Source organism: Podarcis pityusensis, assembly GCF_964106645.2.
Source record: "Podarcis pityusensis genome assembly, chromosome: Z".
NCBI classification, from domain to species: Eukaryota; Metazoa; Chordata; class Lepidosauria; order Squamata; family Lacertidae; genus Podarcis; species Podarcis pityusensis.
Genome location: NC_138044.1, coordinates 29860236 through 29877500, shown reverse-complemented (window position 1 = coordinate 29877500; position 17265 = coordinate 29860236). Strand labels below are relative to the sequence as shown.

General features: G+C 43.3%; 1 protein-coding gene across 2 annotated transcripts in view; it reads right to left on the bottom strand.

The window, feature by feature from the left end:
• LOC308468814 (connector enhancer of kinase suppressor of ras 2-like) overlaps positions 1-17265 on the bottom strand; it is a 317637-nt gene that overhangs the window by 159789 nt on the left and 140583 nt on the right. For both annotated transcript variants that reach the window (XM_080991239.1, XM_080991238.1), the window contains exon 5: positions 8956-8997. In XM_080991239.1, the coding sequence (XP_080847365.1) occupies positions 8956-8997 (42 nt within the window). The remainder of the gene's footprint in view (positions 1-8955; positions 8998-17265) is intronic.

Here is a 17265-nt window from a genome sequence, read left to right as displayed (position 1 = left end):
ACATCCTCAAACCTGTGAAGCTTCCTTTTACAGGAGAGTCCCCCTTCAAGACATGTCAGTCCAGTGCACATTCTGCTGGCTGCATGGGGCTGTCCTATCTGCACATTTATGACATAACTGATCTTTCAACTGCCTACATGGAATCCTAATAGCTAAAACAATCATTTAAAATAGACTGAACTTGAGCACTAACAACACAACAGATGAACCAGTATTCTATTTATTTTGATTATTTATTTAGATCATTTGCAGCATGAGAGCACTTCTGCGCTCATGTCCTGCTGTTGGGCTTCCAATAAGCCATCTGGTTGGCCATTATGAGAACAAGATGCTGGACTAGACAGGCCACTGGTCTGATACAGCAGATCTCATCTTAAGCTCTTACGGCCTCAGCTGAAACAGCTCCCACAAAGGCTGTATACTCAATTAAAAACAAGACAGCTCCTGCTCTCAGGCTTACAAACTAAAAGACACCACACAAAGTTGGGGAGCAACAGAGGAGGAAGAAATAAAAAAGCAAACTCAGGGTCCAGATCCTAAAGTTAAGCAGTAGTTCTTCTAATGGGCAACTTTAAGAACAGAAGAAGAATTAACTCTCTTCCATTTTCTTTTACAGGCAGCTCCACTCGCAAAACACAAGTTAACAATAGGAAGGAAAATATATTCTAACCCATTTGCAATAACAGTCAGCATACTAAAATGGTACACTGTTCCATTCATTGTTCACCTTCGCTTTGTTTAAGTATAACCTATCACCCCACAATGGGGTAGACTGTGACCAGATAGTCTGCGTGCCTGCTCAGTCTCTTGTCTGGGTGTTCAGTGTCGGTAGGCAATTTCAGAGTCCCTGCCTGCTCTCCCTTCTTCAGGGTCTTTTAATTCTAAACTGGACTTGGATCAGGCAGTCCTTCAAACAGAGGTATGAATTCTGCAAAGTAAGAGACATGTCACTACCCTAGCTCCCCACAGTTGGGTGCAAGCGACCCATTTTTTGTTATTTTGGTAGCTGAGGCAGAAAATTCCATCAGCACCTCTCTGGCAGTAAAGTATCCGTAATGTCAAATGAAATAACTAGGGATGGGGAAGAAGTTCATTTCAGCTCTTACTTAAATGTGATTCTATCAAATTATCGCTTCCTGAAAAAAAGGTGAGAACCGAAATACAACATTCCTTCAAAATTCACACTGATCTGAATTTTGTGATGAAGTTCTCCAACCGAACAATAATGCATATTTTAGGGGAAAGTGTGTGTAAAAATCAAAACATTAGTGTACATTAGTCTTAAGTACATAGGAAATTGGGTTTATTTGGAGAAATTCCACAAAAGGTTGATGAATATTCATGGGGATTTTTAAAAAATAATAATAATGCAAATTGCTTCAGAAATGTGGAGAATTGAAGAGCGGAAGAATGAAAAGCTAAGAGAACTGTAACTGACAAATCATTCCACCTAGAGAAATAACCATTTGCTGTGCCCTTTCATGACACACAAAGTCAGATGCCTGAGACAGCAGCATCATTCTGCCTAACAGTAGTTGTTTTACAAGTTTTTCCTTCTTTTTACAGTGTTCTCTGGGTGGAGTTTGAGCCAGCTGGCACCTGCCCTAGCATCAAGCTTATCTAAACAATGGATAGTTTGTTCCGCTGTCCTGGCAGGGTCAAAAGTGCTAGAGATAACAAGCAGTGTGTCATTAGCATACTAATTTACACATCTTTGTAGCAGCTGCAGACTCATTTAGACAAGGAACCATCAAAGCGGCAGGAGGAAGATCAGAGTGACAATTGCTAAAAACAACAACTGTGAGGTCTGTGTTGTACTGATGCTGGGCTCACAAACTGCATTTTCCCAAGCTTATATCTTGGAAAACTACGTTTTTTTCAAGCTTATATCTTGGAAAATAAAAGCAGGCCTGCTGGATCCAAGCAAATTTCTGCATCCTGTTTTGTGTACTGGCCAACCTAGGAATGTGAGAGTTTGCTCCCACCTCTTTCACACTTCCTAAATCAAAAACATGAACCAAAACTGATATTCTTCAGAATCCAGATGTCTTTTCATTTTGAAATGCCGTGCTTCAACCAAAGAATGCATGCAAGCGCACACACACACACACACACACACACACGGTATATTAGGGGACTGTGTGCACACCAATGTTTACACTGGTGAAAATAGCATACATTACAATAGCATCCTACATTGTATTCAGGAAAATTGGTTACAAAAATGAGCATGTGAAGCAAAATGTGTACATGATGTATATATTAAAAGAAATATATGCATAAAAAATAAATGCACATGGAAATAATGAATAAAAAATACATCACCAACTGATGCAAAAATGGGGTGAACTCAATTTAAGATTGGAAAAATGCGAAAAACCCAAAACTGATAGATCCATCCATCCCAGGGCCAATCCTCTAAGCCTGATTGGGCTCATAAGCTGGAGGTTTCTCAGTGCAGCTATAGAAATTCTAGATGCAGAACTTCCTTTTGACACATAGCAAAAGTAAATTGTTTGGCACTAGGATATCTGAAGTACACTTGCAGCCATATGAGCCTGTCTAATTATTAAGATCGGGATCTGAGGTACAGCTGTGTAGTATGTCAGTAAGGGTTGTTGCAGTTGGGTGTGCGAGGGAGAGGGCCTTCTGAGTAGGAGCCCCACATCTCTTATTACCCGGCAAGTAAATACTGTACTACCTTCATCAACTAGCTATTGTCCTTGACAATTTCATGGGGGAGAGGGGGACACAGAAAGGAAAAACATCAAAAATTACCATTCAGAATCTTTGAGTTTTTCTAAAAAATGTATATTGAAATACTTTTTACCCAGTAATATAGAAACAAAATGCATGTTATTTTAACAAGGACCTCTCTACCCCACCCCCTGCACACATATACCCCGGCCTGATCCTGTCATTGAAGCTAAATCAAATATCTGTATCTATACTAGAAATAAAACAAATGTGTTCTGTAAGTCACACAAAGAATGTGTATTGTCTAGTGAAAAAGAAACAGGGAAACAGATTTGCCTCTTCATCCTGGCTGATTTTTAAGGAAACTCAATGACTTGTTACAAATTATACTTTTAGTCTGCCTTTGGCTCACGTGTTGTATGTGACAATTTTACTTGCTGGTAGTTCCAATGAGATGATATTGGCTTAATGGTTGATATTGTAATGGTTGTATTTTTTATGGGTTAAAAATTCTTTGGAGACCACCTCATTGAAGACAGGACGCACACCCTGCTTAATAGATGAGTCAGATATTCTTGGAATAGATGAATGAAATAGTGGTAAACAGATGCTTCTGGCACCCTCAGCTAATGTTCTCTCTTGATTTCAGAGTTCCAAATTACTGCGTCTTACTTCCTTAATGGAACTGATGTGTTAGAAATTGTTCATTGTTCCACTTTATATGTTTTTCCCAGAACACTGGGCTTGCGCATTAGCTTTCTTCAGCTTTTGTATTCCTATCTCCCTCTCTGCTCCATCAACTTGTAATACCAGTGTACATGAATCAAACAGTACATTTATTATTTATTTCACAAACTTTATATAATTGCATACATTAGTCCTATTCAAACATTATAGTTCCCCGGTGTCCCAGCGTCTGCTGGTTGGAAGTCTTTGCATCTACATTGGTCCATGTGAAAACTTTCACATGGGGTAGAACCTCAATTGTCCTTGATCTTAATTGGGAATTAGCCTTGAGCTTTAAAAATGCTGTTTTATTTTCCTTTTTTGGGATTTTTATTCTTTCTTTTTATTTTCCTAAGTTTATTGTTCTAGCCAAAGGCCATGATGAAACTTGCATTAAGCAATAATATTAATAAAACAATACAAAGCATACATCCATAATATAAACATCTGCAAAGACTTTGCCAAGTGTGAGCATTTAAACAGTTTTTCCCTTGTGTTACTATTACTATTTACCGTATTTTTCGCTCTATAGGACGCACTTTTTCCCCTTCAAAAATGAAGGGGAAATGTGTGTGCGTCCTATGGAGCAAAGATGCCATAGCCCCGCGACCCTCTCCCGGCTGGAGAGGTGACGCGCGGCTATGGCAGGAACCTTTACAGCCCCGTGTCACCTCTCCAGCCGGGAGAGTGCGCACGCGGGGCTAAAGCAGCCCCCTGCGACCCTCTCCCGGCTGCAGAGGTGATGCGCGGCTATAGAGGCTCCTGCCATAGCCGCGCGTCACCTCCCCAGCCGGGAGAGCGCGCAGGGGGTTAAAGCAGCCCCCTGCAACCCTCTCCCGGCTGGAGAGGTGACGCGCGGCTATTGAGGCTCCTGCCATAGCTGCGCGTCACCTCTCCAGCCAGGAGAGCACTCGCGGGGCTAAAGAAGCACCCCGCGACCCTCTCCCGGCTGGAGAGGTGACGCGCAGCTATGGCAGGAGCCTCTATAGCCGTGCGTCACCTCTCCAGCCGGGAGAGCACTCGCGGGGCTAAAGCAGCCCCCCACGACCCTCTCCCGGCTGGAGAGGTGACGCGCGGCTATGGCAGGAGCCTCTACAGCCGCGCGTCACCTCTCCAGCCGGGAGAGCGCGCGCGGGGGTAAAGCAGCCCCCCGCGACCCTCTCCCGGCTGGAGAGGTGACGCGCGGCTATGGCTCTCCGCTGCGCCTTTCCGCTGCTCCCTGACCTGCTCTTTGGGACTGGTGGTGGGCTTCCCCCCGCCAGCCCCAAAGAGCAGGTCGAAAGGATCCTGAAGCCTGGAGAGCGAGAGGGGTCAGTGCACACCGACCCCTCTCGCTCTCCAGGCTTCCAAGGTAGCCGCCTGAACGCACCTTAAACGGCACCTTGTTTTAGAGCGGGAAAACAAGAGGGGTAAAGTTCTCCCCCTCTCTGTGCAGCGCCTCCTGCTGCTTCACTGTGGATAAACTCCTTCTCCCTCTGCCTGAAAAGCAAGATGAGCGCCACAACCCCATAGTAGCCTTTGACTGGACTTAACAGTCCAGGGGTCCTTTACCTTTTTACCTTTACCAATGAGAGGGAGAACTAACAAATTATAGTTCTGCTCCCGCCCACCCTCTCCTTGCTAAGTTGTACAAGGATAACACTGAGACTGAGGAAAAGAAAGTTGACAGGCTGCGCTACCACTTTCTGCTCTGGTTTATGCAAGCCGGGAGGCAGGCAGGTGGGCTTGGAAGGAATCAAGACTGAGGTTGTTGGGGCAATGCTCAGTGTTCCCTAACTGACCAGCCTCACCTGGAGTAGAACATTGCTGTGTGAGTTGGAAGGGCCATTACAAAGGCCAGAGTCAGGGCCAGCCAAATTTCAAAAGAAACCTGCATTTTTGTACTGACTATAAGTACAAAAGTATAATTGGCCTATAAGTTCCAGAATGTGGAAGTTCATACTCCCAATTCAAAACAGCAGCATTCAGAAGTAATTGGATTTCAGCCCCCTGCTGTACCTGAAAAAAAGACAGTATGGATCACTCATTGCTAAGGAACATTAGCTAATTTAACTGCAACCGAGGCACCAGTTAGGCTAGATTCTGTCACATCTAGCCTGATTAGTTCTAAAGCAGGGCTAAAATCGCCCTTCCTGTTTCCTGGAAGAATTATCTGCCTACAGAAATGGTGCCTGATTATCTGCTGCTCTCAGCCAGGTTGGGATTTTTTTTTTTTTTTTTACATTTTCAGGAGATGATTGTTGTTTACCAGTGTGCTCTTACTAAGAAGTGTGACCAGAAGAAAGTTGTGGTGGCAGCTTCAGGCTGTTTCCCGATCCCCAACTCTCCCAAATCTTGGAAACCATAGTTCACAGAACAACAGTTCCCAGCACCCTTAAAAAAAACCAGCTACAGTTTCCAGGATTCTTTGGCGGATGTGTTTTAAATATACAGTGTGTAGACAGAGCAAGAATCAGAGGCCTTCTTTAAAGTTAAAAACATAACTTTGGCATAATTGTGCTGTTTTGATGGGCTTGAGTTATATACATTTTAATTTTTGATGTTTATGTTAATGTTTTGATGAAATTGTTTTATTTTGTATTTTAATTACGCCTACTTTGGTTTCACACTTGTAAGCCACTTAAAAGCAACCTCGGCAATTAAGCGGTTTATAAATTAAATGATAATAATAATTCCTACTCATCAAATGGTCAATTTTTTTATTATTTTAAATAACTGCTTTTGTTAATTCTTCTCGAGTGTGTGAAAGAAGCAAGAACTCTATTACTGCTGGGCTTGCCTGTTTTTAGAAAAATCTACACTCCAGTTGTCATTGACTGATGAAATTCTAGGCATGACAAATTGCTAAAAAACTACCCTTAGCATAATCTATAAAGAACTGCAATCCTACTGTGAGTTATTGACACACAAGACTATAATAATTAACATGATGCATCAATAGGGTTTAGGGTTTTTGTTTTAAAAACCATTCTATAAATAGCCAAATGGTTACAACATCTCCTTTGAAGCCACTTGGCAGTCAATATTGATTTAAAACCTATATTGAGTTTTTAATAAAGTGACATTTACTATAGCTTAGTGGAAATGTAGACTGCCTACAAAGTTAATTATACATCTTTGCTTAAAAGAAATGAATTTCCTTTCTTTTTCTTTTTTTACAAAAGGTAGCCCTAAAGATTATTTCAAAGCAGCAGTTTGCTAATTTTAAACAAGATTCAAAAAATGAAGAACCTCCTCTTATTCCACGTGCACAAAAAAATATGAAATTTTGTCCAGAGGAATGACAACAATCAAAATGTATCATTATTTTTTTAAGTCTGAGTATCTTTTTCATTAAATACTATGGTAAAATCCATCATTAAGAGAGCTGGAAAGTGAACAAGGTAGGACTTTTTTCACTTCATACATTTAGGTAGAAACATCCACTTCCTTTATTTTATTTTATTTTATTTTAAATAATGATAATTGGAAGAAAGATTTTTTATTACCAGATTTATTTATTATTATTTCAGACCCTCAGATATACAGCAGATCACTAACATTGGCAATTGGGTGAATTTAGTATACTTATTTGCCAGGATGAATTTTTGTCATCACTGCACCAGATTCTCAATTCTTCTTATTTATTTTAAAAGTGGTTCTGTAATGAATATGGGTTGCTCGTGCGTAAGTTGCCGCCTCTCCTGGCTTTGTTGCCTTGTTAAACCTTTCAGTCTGGGCAGCCCTTCACTTCGTGGCTGCCTCAGTCGCTAGTAGAATCTGTCACTGGGCGTTTCTTAAATCTTTTCCAACATAAAAGTTGTTTGACACCCAGTCTCCTCCTACTCTCTCTGCGCGGAAGTCTTCTGCGCAGGGAGGGCGTGGGTAGCGGAGGACCCGTGCTCTCCCCGCTGGTGTCCGGTGAAGAGTCCTGGACCCTCTCGCCGATTCCCCCATCTGCCCCCCTTTATCCCTGGTGTTGCGCTGATTTGCTTCCCCATCTGCGGAGCTGCCTCTCTCCCTGCTGGGCCCTTCTCCAGCATCATTTGAGAGCCTTCCCTCCACCTCTAGCTCCGATGTCAGTTCCCTGACAGGTTCAAATCAAACAAGGGCTCTGAAGCCTCTTCCGGCGCATATTAACATCCACCATGTCCAATGGGCCTTACTTCCAGATAGTGAGAGGCTTGATGAATCGACCATGTGACAGCCATGTTTGAAGGGCTGTCACTCAGATGATATACAAATCTGTTGCTCCAGAGCAAAGATCTTCAATCAGTGGGTTCAACTTACAAGGACAAAGATTTAGACAAAGGTCTACTGGGATGAGCGGATCTCAGGCTGAGATGGGCTCAACAGCAGCTATACAGTGGTACCTCAGGTTAAGATCTTAATTCCTTTTGTAGGTCCGTTCTTAACCTGAAACTGTTCTTAAGCTGAGGTACCACTTTAGCTAATGGGGCCTCCCGCTGCTGCCGCACTGCTGCTGCGCGATTTCTGTTCTCATCCTGAAGCAAGGTCCTTAACCCAAGGTAATATTTCTGGGTTAGTGGAGTCTGTAACCTGAAGCGTCTGTAACCTGAAGCATATATAACACGAGGTACCACTGTACTGGCTGAATCCCCTCACTCCAGCTAAGATTATGAGTTTATATAACCCCCAGATTATTATTATTAATAATAACAATCATGTTATTATTTATACCCTGCCCATCTGACTGGGTTGCCCCAGCCACTCTCGGCGGCTTCCAACAGAATATAAAAAAACGTAGTGAAACATGACTGAAGGGATAGTTCAGTCAGTAGAGCATGAGATTCTTAATCTCAGGGTCATGTGTCCAAGCCCCTAAAAGATTCCTGCATTGCAGGGAGTTGGACTAGATGACCTTTGTGGTCCCTTCCAACTCTACAATTCTACGAAATCAAACATTAGAAATTTCCAGATACAAGGCTACCTTCAGATGTATTCCTGAAGGTTGACATCTGACAGGAGGGCATTCCATTGGGCAGGTGCCCAGAAGTGCCCCTGCCTGGTTCTCTGTAACTTCATTTCTCGCAGTAAGAGATCTGCCAGAAGGCCCCTGGAGTGAGATGTTGATGTCCTGACTGAACAATACTCCTTCAGCTATACATACTCTCTATTTTATGGTTCTGCGAGCTCAGGCAGGGCATATCTTGAAAGAAGGGCCATTCCAGGGAACAGACAGGATAAAGCATGGGGAGACTTACCTGTATCACAAACTCTGTTCGGTTCAGCCACACACACAACCTAGAGTTGTGTGACAGCAATTATGTTGGGTTAGAATTTGGGCAACTAGGTTCAAATGCCCACGCCGCCCCAGAGTTCACTGGGTATGACAATGGGTGACAATGTCTCTCAGACTAAACTGTGAAGATAATATTGTTACAGGGACAGCCCTGTACATCCCCTTGTGCTCCAAGGAGGAAAGGTGGGTTATAAATACAGAAATAAGATCCTATGTACAAGATTATAACATGGATATGGGACAGACATGTGCAAAGCACAACCATAAAAAAAGTCAAAATGTGTACTTACCACGTGAAGAATTTTATTTTCTGTTTCATACACTGTGCAATCCTGTAACAACAGGAGGGAGAGAGAAGCAGTATTTAATATCCTTAGAAATCCACTTTGCCTCAGCTATGTTAACAACTCCTTGAAAAATAATGTGCCACTCTAGCCATGACTGATTCAAATTGCTTTTAAGGTTTATAAGAAAATCTCGGAAGCGTTTCCCTGCTCTTTCTGGGATGCAAACAGCAACAACCCCTCTCTTTCATATGGTTAAATGTTCATTGAATTTACAAAGATGCTTTCAGTTCAAACTTTTATCAATTAAAGGAGGTTAATCATACACATCAAAGAGAAAAAACCAACCAAGATGAATGAAAAAGAATGTAGAAAGAGTCTTGCTGGAAGAATCCTGCATTCTGTTTCTACATTGGCCAATCAGGACATGTACACAACAGGACTCTCCTATTTGTGTTCCCCAACAACTGCCTCTAAACTTGAGGAAACGTGACTATAGAGTGTTGGCTCCCACTTGTGGATGCAGTATTCAGACTCTCTGGTCAACTACTGGTTTGGGGGGGGGGGAATTGCTAGCCATCAGTAAATTTTGCAGTAGCAAATCCATGTGCTGTATGAAGAAATACTTCCTTTTGTCTGAACTATTTCCACCCTTCAGCTTCATTAGATTATTTCAGGTTTTAACATTATGGGAGAGGGTAAGAATGCTACCTGCTTTCTCCAGAGCATGCATAATTTTAATATACCTAATTGGAAAATTATGTGTATATCAAGAGTTTTTCCTGCCATGTGAGGAAAAGCTAAAGGAGGGCAAATGATGCAGCCACCCACTTGATGCTATGCAGGCTTGGATCTGATCAGTGCTTGGATAGACCTACCAAGGAGAACCATGCAAAGCACATGATAGCAGGAAAACAGCTACATACATGCTAAATGAACGGAAGGCCCCAACTAATATCTTCATTCAGGGGCACTTTCATTTTCACTCAATCAGTAGAACATGAGCCCCACATTGGGCAAACAATTCCTCCATTGCAGGGCATTGGACTAAATGAGCCATGTGGTCACTTCCAACTCTATGATTCTATGATTCTCCACCACCCCTAAGTGCCCCATCTTACGAGTGGATGTCATGTTGTGTTGCCCAAGGACAGTCACCATGATGTTGTCTTTCAATGCTGCACATAGCGAGCAGTGTTATAAACAGGGTTGTGTTCATTCTACAGACACACATCACCTGGACCAAAGGACAGGGGAAGTGGGACACTGGGTGTACTTCTCCACTGGGAGAACTGGTTTTCTCTGCCTAAGGTTTATTGCATTTGAAAGATAGGGTTTTACAACTGCAGCATGGCAGCTTTCATTAAAGACAGGTCTTGTTTCAGAATAAGAATTAGTGTTAGCTGCTTTGAGCTCAGATGGTTTGCTGGAAAAGAGGCAGACTGTTGTGAGCTGTGCAGTGCTGTCAGGATCGGGTTTTGGTCAGTGGGATCTGTTGGAAGAGCAGGAAACAGAGGGAGGACTGAAACGGGAGGACCTTGGAGGAACAAGATCTCCCCTTTCTACCCCTGACTTCAGCCACATTTGAGGGGGGAGCAGGGATGTTGTTTCTACCATCCAGCCTTCCCGCAGCATGGGAAGCCTCACTGGGGACTAGGAAGGGCTCTGATCAACCAAGAAGAGTGGCTGAACAGGAGGCAGCAGCAACTGAACAGCAACAGTCTGAACAAGGCTTGTCACCTGGATACACCTTCACAGATGGGAGCGGACCCAACTGATGCTAGCAATCCCAATATTCACACTAAGCAAGAGTCCCACAAGTGAGAGCACAATACCTCATCTACAAATGCTTGGCAGGAAAGGTAGGTAATTTTGTTGGGACATCTTCAGTGCTTCTGCCTGATCATGGACTTCATGCCCTGGTCCTGAACTTTATGCCCTGCTTCTGAATTTCTGAATTTTGACTCCTAGATCCTGTGTCTACTGCCAAGCCTGTAATGTTACTTGCCTGAATAAATATATTGCCCTTCCTTCCAAGTAAGTGTCTTTGTCTATGTGTCTTGGGTGAGAGAGCCAGGATACATACAAATATTAAATTAAATCAATATTGCATTTAATAAATAAATAAACAAACAGAAAGGAATATGTGGTAGCTGATGCCCCAACCTTCAAATGGTCGGCCAGTCTAACTGTATATATTCCATGCAGTATTTTGAATCCTGAGATTTTAAAACCACACAGGGATAACATTTTAAAAACACAAAGGAATAACATTTGCTCCCTAGAATATGACAACCATCAGCTCGGTACACTGTTGACACTAAGTCAGGCATGGCCAAACTTGGCTCTCTGTTTTGGGACTACAACTCCCATCATCCCTGACCACTGGTCCTGTTAGCTAGGGATGATGGGAGTTGTAGTCCCAAAACAGCTGGAGGGCCAAGTTTGGCCATGCCTGCACTAAGTGAACTAATTCATCTATGTGACTTCAGACTAGCTAGAACAAAGCTCTGTTTGATCGTAATTACTGACCACATGCAAATTAAATATTATCAACAACAGATTTCAACTGATCACAAATACTGACAAAAAAACATTTCTGTTAATTGACTCCTTTAAAAATTACCTGCAGAATAAGCAAAATGCAGGCTAATTAAAGTATTTGGCAGCTCCACAGCATAGACGTGAGTGCCAATGTCAGCTTTGTTCCCTTGCAAAACTGGTTAGGATTGCAAAGAATCACAAAATATATTGTGGTGCTTAATTATAATGGCTGGGATCCAGCAGAGCTCCTGACACATGCAACAGAAGTTGTGCCTGGGTATATTTTCTTCGTTTGATTTAGTTTGAAATGCAATTTCACACTACAGGATGGGGGGGGGTTGTTGCAACAGTGTGGAAAACACAGCCCCTTCCCCATTTCCAAAGACAGATGACATTTTGTAAATTGCAGCCATTGGCCTATAGATACATTTTGGGCGTAAGAAGGCTCTGATCTCCCTTCTGCCCCATGTTTGAGTACTATTTCTGTTCTGCCGCAGCTTGGCTTCCAACAAAAGATACGCTGTTTATTATTACATTATTCACACCATTCACTTCAATGCAGAAGTCATTAATTTCAATGTAAAGCTAGCACAATGCAGATGGGTGGGAGGTGGGGGAGTCATCAGTTAGGTATTGTTTGTGGACCAAAAACAACAACAATATCCACTCCCATTTTTGTCGGAATGGTTGCCATACACAATGCACACTGATCACTTGAAAGACTGCATCTTTCAGCTCTCAACTCTGAACAAGTTGTGTGAATGGTGTCCACCAGAAAACTTGAGCAACGTTCTAGCAAAGTTCTGGTTCTCCGCTCTGACCTAGAAAGAGAATGTAAGAAGAACCCTGCTGAGACAAAGGCCCATCTGGTCCAGCATTCTGCTGTCACTGTGACCAATCACATATCCTCCAATACAAAGTGCCCCCAAACCAGGACACTATCTTCTGGGGCTGGACTCCCATGTGAGTCACATGACCTGCCGGACATAAGTACAACAGCACTCTCCCTACTAGTGTTTCCAAGCACCTGCTATTCAGAGACATACAGTGGTACCTCGGGTTAAGTACTTAATTCGTTCCAGAGGTCTGTTCTTAACCTGAAACTGTTCTTAACTTGAAGCACCACTTTAGCTAATGGGGCCTCCCGCTGCTGCTGCGCCACCGGAGCCCGATTTCTGTTCTTATCCTGAAGCACTATTTCTGGCTTAGTGGAGTGTGTAACCTGAAGCGTATGTAACCTGAAGCGTATGTAACCTGAAGCGTATGTAACCCGAGGTACCACTGTACTACCTCTGCTATTACAGGTGATCTATATTATGGCAAAATACAAAAATACCGTATTTTTCGCCCCATAGGGCGCACCGGCCCATAAGGCACACTTAGTTTTTTGGGGGGGAAATAAAGGGAAAAAAATTATTTCCCCCCCAGGCGCGGGGGAACCCCGAGCTTCCCCCAACCCTAGCCCCCAGAACAGGCAGCTCCCCCGCAAGCCGTGGGAGCCCAGCACCGGGCTCCCACGGCTTGCAGAGAGCTGCACAAAGTTTGAAGCCTGGGCGCGCTGAGCTCAGCGCGCCCAGGCTTCAGTATGCAGGCAACTCTCCGCAAGCCGTGGGAGCCCAGCGCCAGGCTCCCACGGCTTGCGGAGTGCTGCGTGAAGCCTGGAGAGCAAGAGGGGTCAGTGCGCACCGACCCCTCTCGCTCTCCAGGCTTCAGCGAAAGCCTGCATTCGCCCCATAGGACGCACACACATTTCCCCTTCATTTTTGGAGGGGAAAAAGTGCATCCTATAGGGCGAAAAATACGGTAATCATCAACTGCCTCAATGAATTCATCTAATCCCTCATGGCTTTCCACAAAGGATCTTGAGAACTGTAGCTTGTTGAAGGTACTGACAATTGTTAGGAGAACCGCCACCGCCCCCTTATTCCACACACAGAGGCAGAATTCCCAGTGCTTCCTGGGAAGAGGGATTGGTTGCTAAATCACTCTGGGATCTGTAGCTCTCTAAGGAGAAAAGGTATCTTTCAACAACTCTCAGCACTTTTGATGAACTACAGTTCCCATTATTATTTGGGGAAACTCATGATACTGCTTTTATTGCATAAGTGGGGCCTCGGTCACTAGTGATCTACTTGTGCACTGCAACATTTTAGCAACCTGTACTATCTGGAGACGTGATGGAGGGCATGGTGGGACAGCGGGACACTTTTTAAATAGTACCCTCTCAACATCAGCTGGAAAGGGAAATAGAGACAATAATTTGGGGAAGATGCCGGAAAGCAGGGAATTATTCCTGGTGAAAGACAGATAGTGGAGGGAAATGCTATCTGTTTGGCAGTCCAGCCATTTAACTCCCAGTTTCTCTTCAAGGTTAGGTGTCAGTTGTGGAAGGGACCAGCAGCAAAAGTGGGTAGAGTAAGGAATGTAAATTTTGTATAGAGAGCTATCTTCTACATACACCCTTCTCTACTTTTCATTCAGGTAAGCAAAAGGCATTTATCTGAATTCAATGACACATTCCAGCAAGGCAAAAACACCAGAAGTGTGAAGAAGGGTCAGTGGGGATGGGTATGGCCTGGAGCGTTACGGGGGCCACGCAGATAAGCCTGGAGGCCTGCATTTGGCCCCCAGGTCTAAGGTGCACCATCACTGCTGTATTTTATTGGAGAGCAGCTAACGCCTGAAAAGTCTACCTTGCTAATGCTCGACTGCATAATTAAAAAGCAAGACCCCTCCTCCCATTTTTTCTTTAGCAAGCTTTGACAGCAGATAAATTTAGTGAATATCTGCTAGCCTGTTAATTTGAAGATCCTGTCCTGCAATAACATGCATCTGTAATGAAAATGTAAAAGATAATATGATTTTGCTACAATACAGGAACTTAGTACTGAGGGGTTTCTTTTACAGATATAGAAGACTTTCTGAAACACCTTGGCAACGGCTGAAATATTTCAGAGATTTTCATCCTCCTGAAGACAAAATAAGAAAATCAAACATCTAGATCAAACATCCAGATCAGTGGTTTGCACGTTACACAGAGAAAGTCATTTAATCACAATCAATTGCATAAATGTATGCCTTTGTCCAAATTGTCAATTTTATCCTTTGAAGCACCATCTGGGACGCTAACTCCTCATGCGGAAATAAACTCCATTGAAAATAATGAGATTAACAGTGCAGTAATGAGATTAACAGTGCAATCCCATATACGTCTACTCAAATATAAGTCTCATTAAGTTCAGTGGAGCTGACTCCCAGGTAAGAGGGACTCTTGCAGCATTCCTTCCAAGGTATTGCTTGCAGGCCAGGACTGTGTTCAGGATTGTTGTTGTTGTTTAGTTGTTTAGTCGTGTCCGACTCTTCGTGACCCCATGGACCAGAGCACGCCAGGCAGTGTCAGGATAGTGTCACTTTATAGTTGAAATTACAGAACTCAAAAACTCAGATATGAAAGAGAAAATAGACTGATACAAAATCACAGAAGTTTGAAAAAACAAACCTCTATTTGTAAGTATACACACATGAATTTATGTGTGTGTGTTTGTGTGTATCATATTATGTCAACAGGTATACCTTAGCTAAATAACGCAAAATGTATTATTATGGATCTAATACATGCTGGCAAATAAACAAAATGCCAATTTTCTGTAGTTACAATATTCTTCGGGGCCTGCCCATGATAATGTTGGGGCTTTTAAATGAAATATTAAAGCTTAGCTGAGAATCTGTGGATTGTTTCCACAATAAATTTGGCACAGAATCATAGAATTGCAGAGTGGCTCATCTAGTCCAACCTTCTGCAATGCAGGAATCTCAACACGAAGTCCCCCATCCAATTTGAAACCATACTGGACCCTGATTAGCTTTGCAATTGTGCCAGCAGTTCTCCTTGTGAATCGGACTGGCTACAAAACATAATAGATAATATAGATTGCTCTTGTTTTCAATGTTTGCTTCTCTAAGTTGCTCTGAGTCACTTTGGTGAAAAAAGAAACTAATAATAAATATGATAATAATTACTACTATCCCATTCAGATTTATAGTGAGTCCTACCTGAGTATTACGTGAGTAAATGAACATAGGTAAAGGTAAAGGGACCCCTGACCATTAGGTCCATCGTGGCCAACTCTGGGGTTGTGGCACTCATCTCACTTTATTGGCCGAGGGAGCCAGTGTACAGCTTCCGGGTCATGTGGCCAGCATGACTAAGCCGCTTCTGGTGAACCAGAGCAGCGCACGGAAACACCGTTTACCTTCCTACCGGAGTGGTACCTATTTATCTACTTGCACTTTGACATGCTTTCGAACTGCTAGGTTGGCAGGAGCAGGGACCGGCTCACCCAATTGCGGGGATTCAAACCGCCGACCTTCTGATTGTCAAGTCCTAGGCTCTGTGGTTTAACCCACAGTGCCACCCGTGTCCCTTCATGAACATAGGAGGCTGCTTCAAACCAAGTCAGATCACAGACTGATATGATGCTCCAGAGTTTCAGACGGGGTCTTTCCTAGCAATTCATATAAAGCAGGAATGGGGAATCTCAAGCCCAGGAGTCAAAAGCGACCTTTCACGCATCTCCATCTGGCCCTTGTATGTTTTCAAAAGGCACATCCCCTTCCCAAGCACACCTGCTTCCCCCAGACCACACCCCTCACTGGCCTCACTTTGTGCCCCTCTTGAGTGTTTTGACTTAGTGGAATGTGCCCTTGAACTCTGAAAATGCTCCTTGTTAGCATTGATGGAGCATAGAGCCGAGCTACAGGAGTGTGTATAGAAGCTACCCTGTTGTACAAAGGTAAAATTCACACTCATTGCTCTGCCACTTTTGCCTCTGAAGGCTGTATGAGAGACACCACGATCACTCTTGTAGAGGCACTTGAAAAATAAAGATTGTGGTTTATTGTGCCAAGACTGGGTCAAGCAGAGCCCTGCTCCATGAGCAGGGTGTGCCAGGCAATGCTTGACTCAATCTTGTAAGATTCATCCTCTACCTCTTCCTACCTCCGGTCAAGAATGACCATGGCTGGCAAAGTGGAAAGTGGTGGAGGTGGCCATGGTTGATTCCTAAGACCCAACACAGCAAAGACCCCAGTCAGAGATGGGACTAGACTGGGGAAACAACACTAGTGGAAATGATGTGAATAGTATCATTTTCCTACAGGGGATTCCGAGACTGACAACCCCATGCCCAGTAGGGAAAGATGCTCCTCTAGAGTCCCGGAAGCAGTTGCCACCACTTTCTAAACTTCTTGCTTTGCCAGACTCAAAGTCCTTGACATATGATATTGGGGAATGGAGAGGCGTGGGAGGTCACTATTAAATGCTAGCATCTTGGAGGCTTTTGAAAATGCTCACATCAAGTGCCTGCAAGCCTGACTGGATCAAACAATGGGCTAGTCATGCTTTCTGAGCCTACCTATGCATAACTGTAGAAATGAGCTACATATCTTCTTTTCATTTCACCAATGAATCTTCCCACTCTAACGTCACTGAAATGAACAGAAGCCATGGGACAATAAAGCTTGCCAGATTGTGTTCTGTTCATGATAAGGTCATGTTGATATGCACATAGTTGGCATTATGGTCAAAATATTCTCATTTATCTTGTACATTGGTTCAGTCCCCTCTCTTTGTGCGTACATACACGTACACAATAATACATTCATATAGATACACCAGCCCAGAGTCACATAGGGACATCTCTGCAATTTCTGCTTAATTTTGTTTGCTCACTTGTAAGCCTTCTTACTCTGTCCGGAAATCTAGCAAAGAAG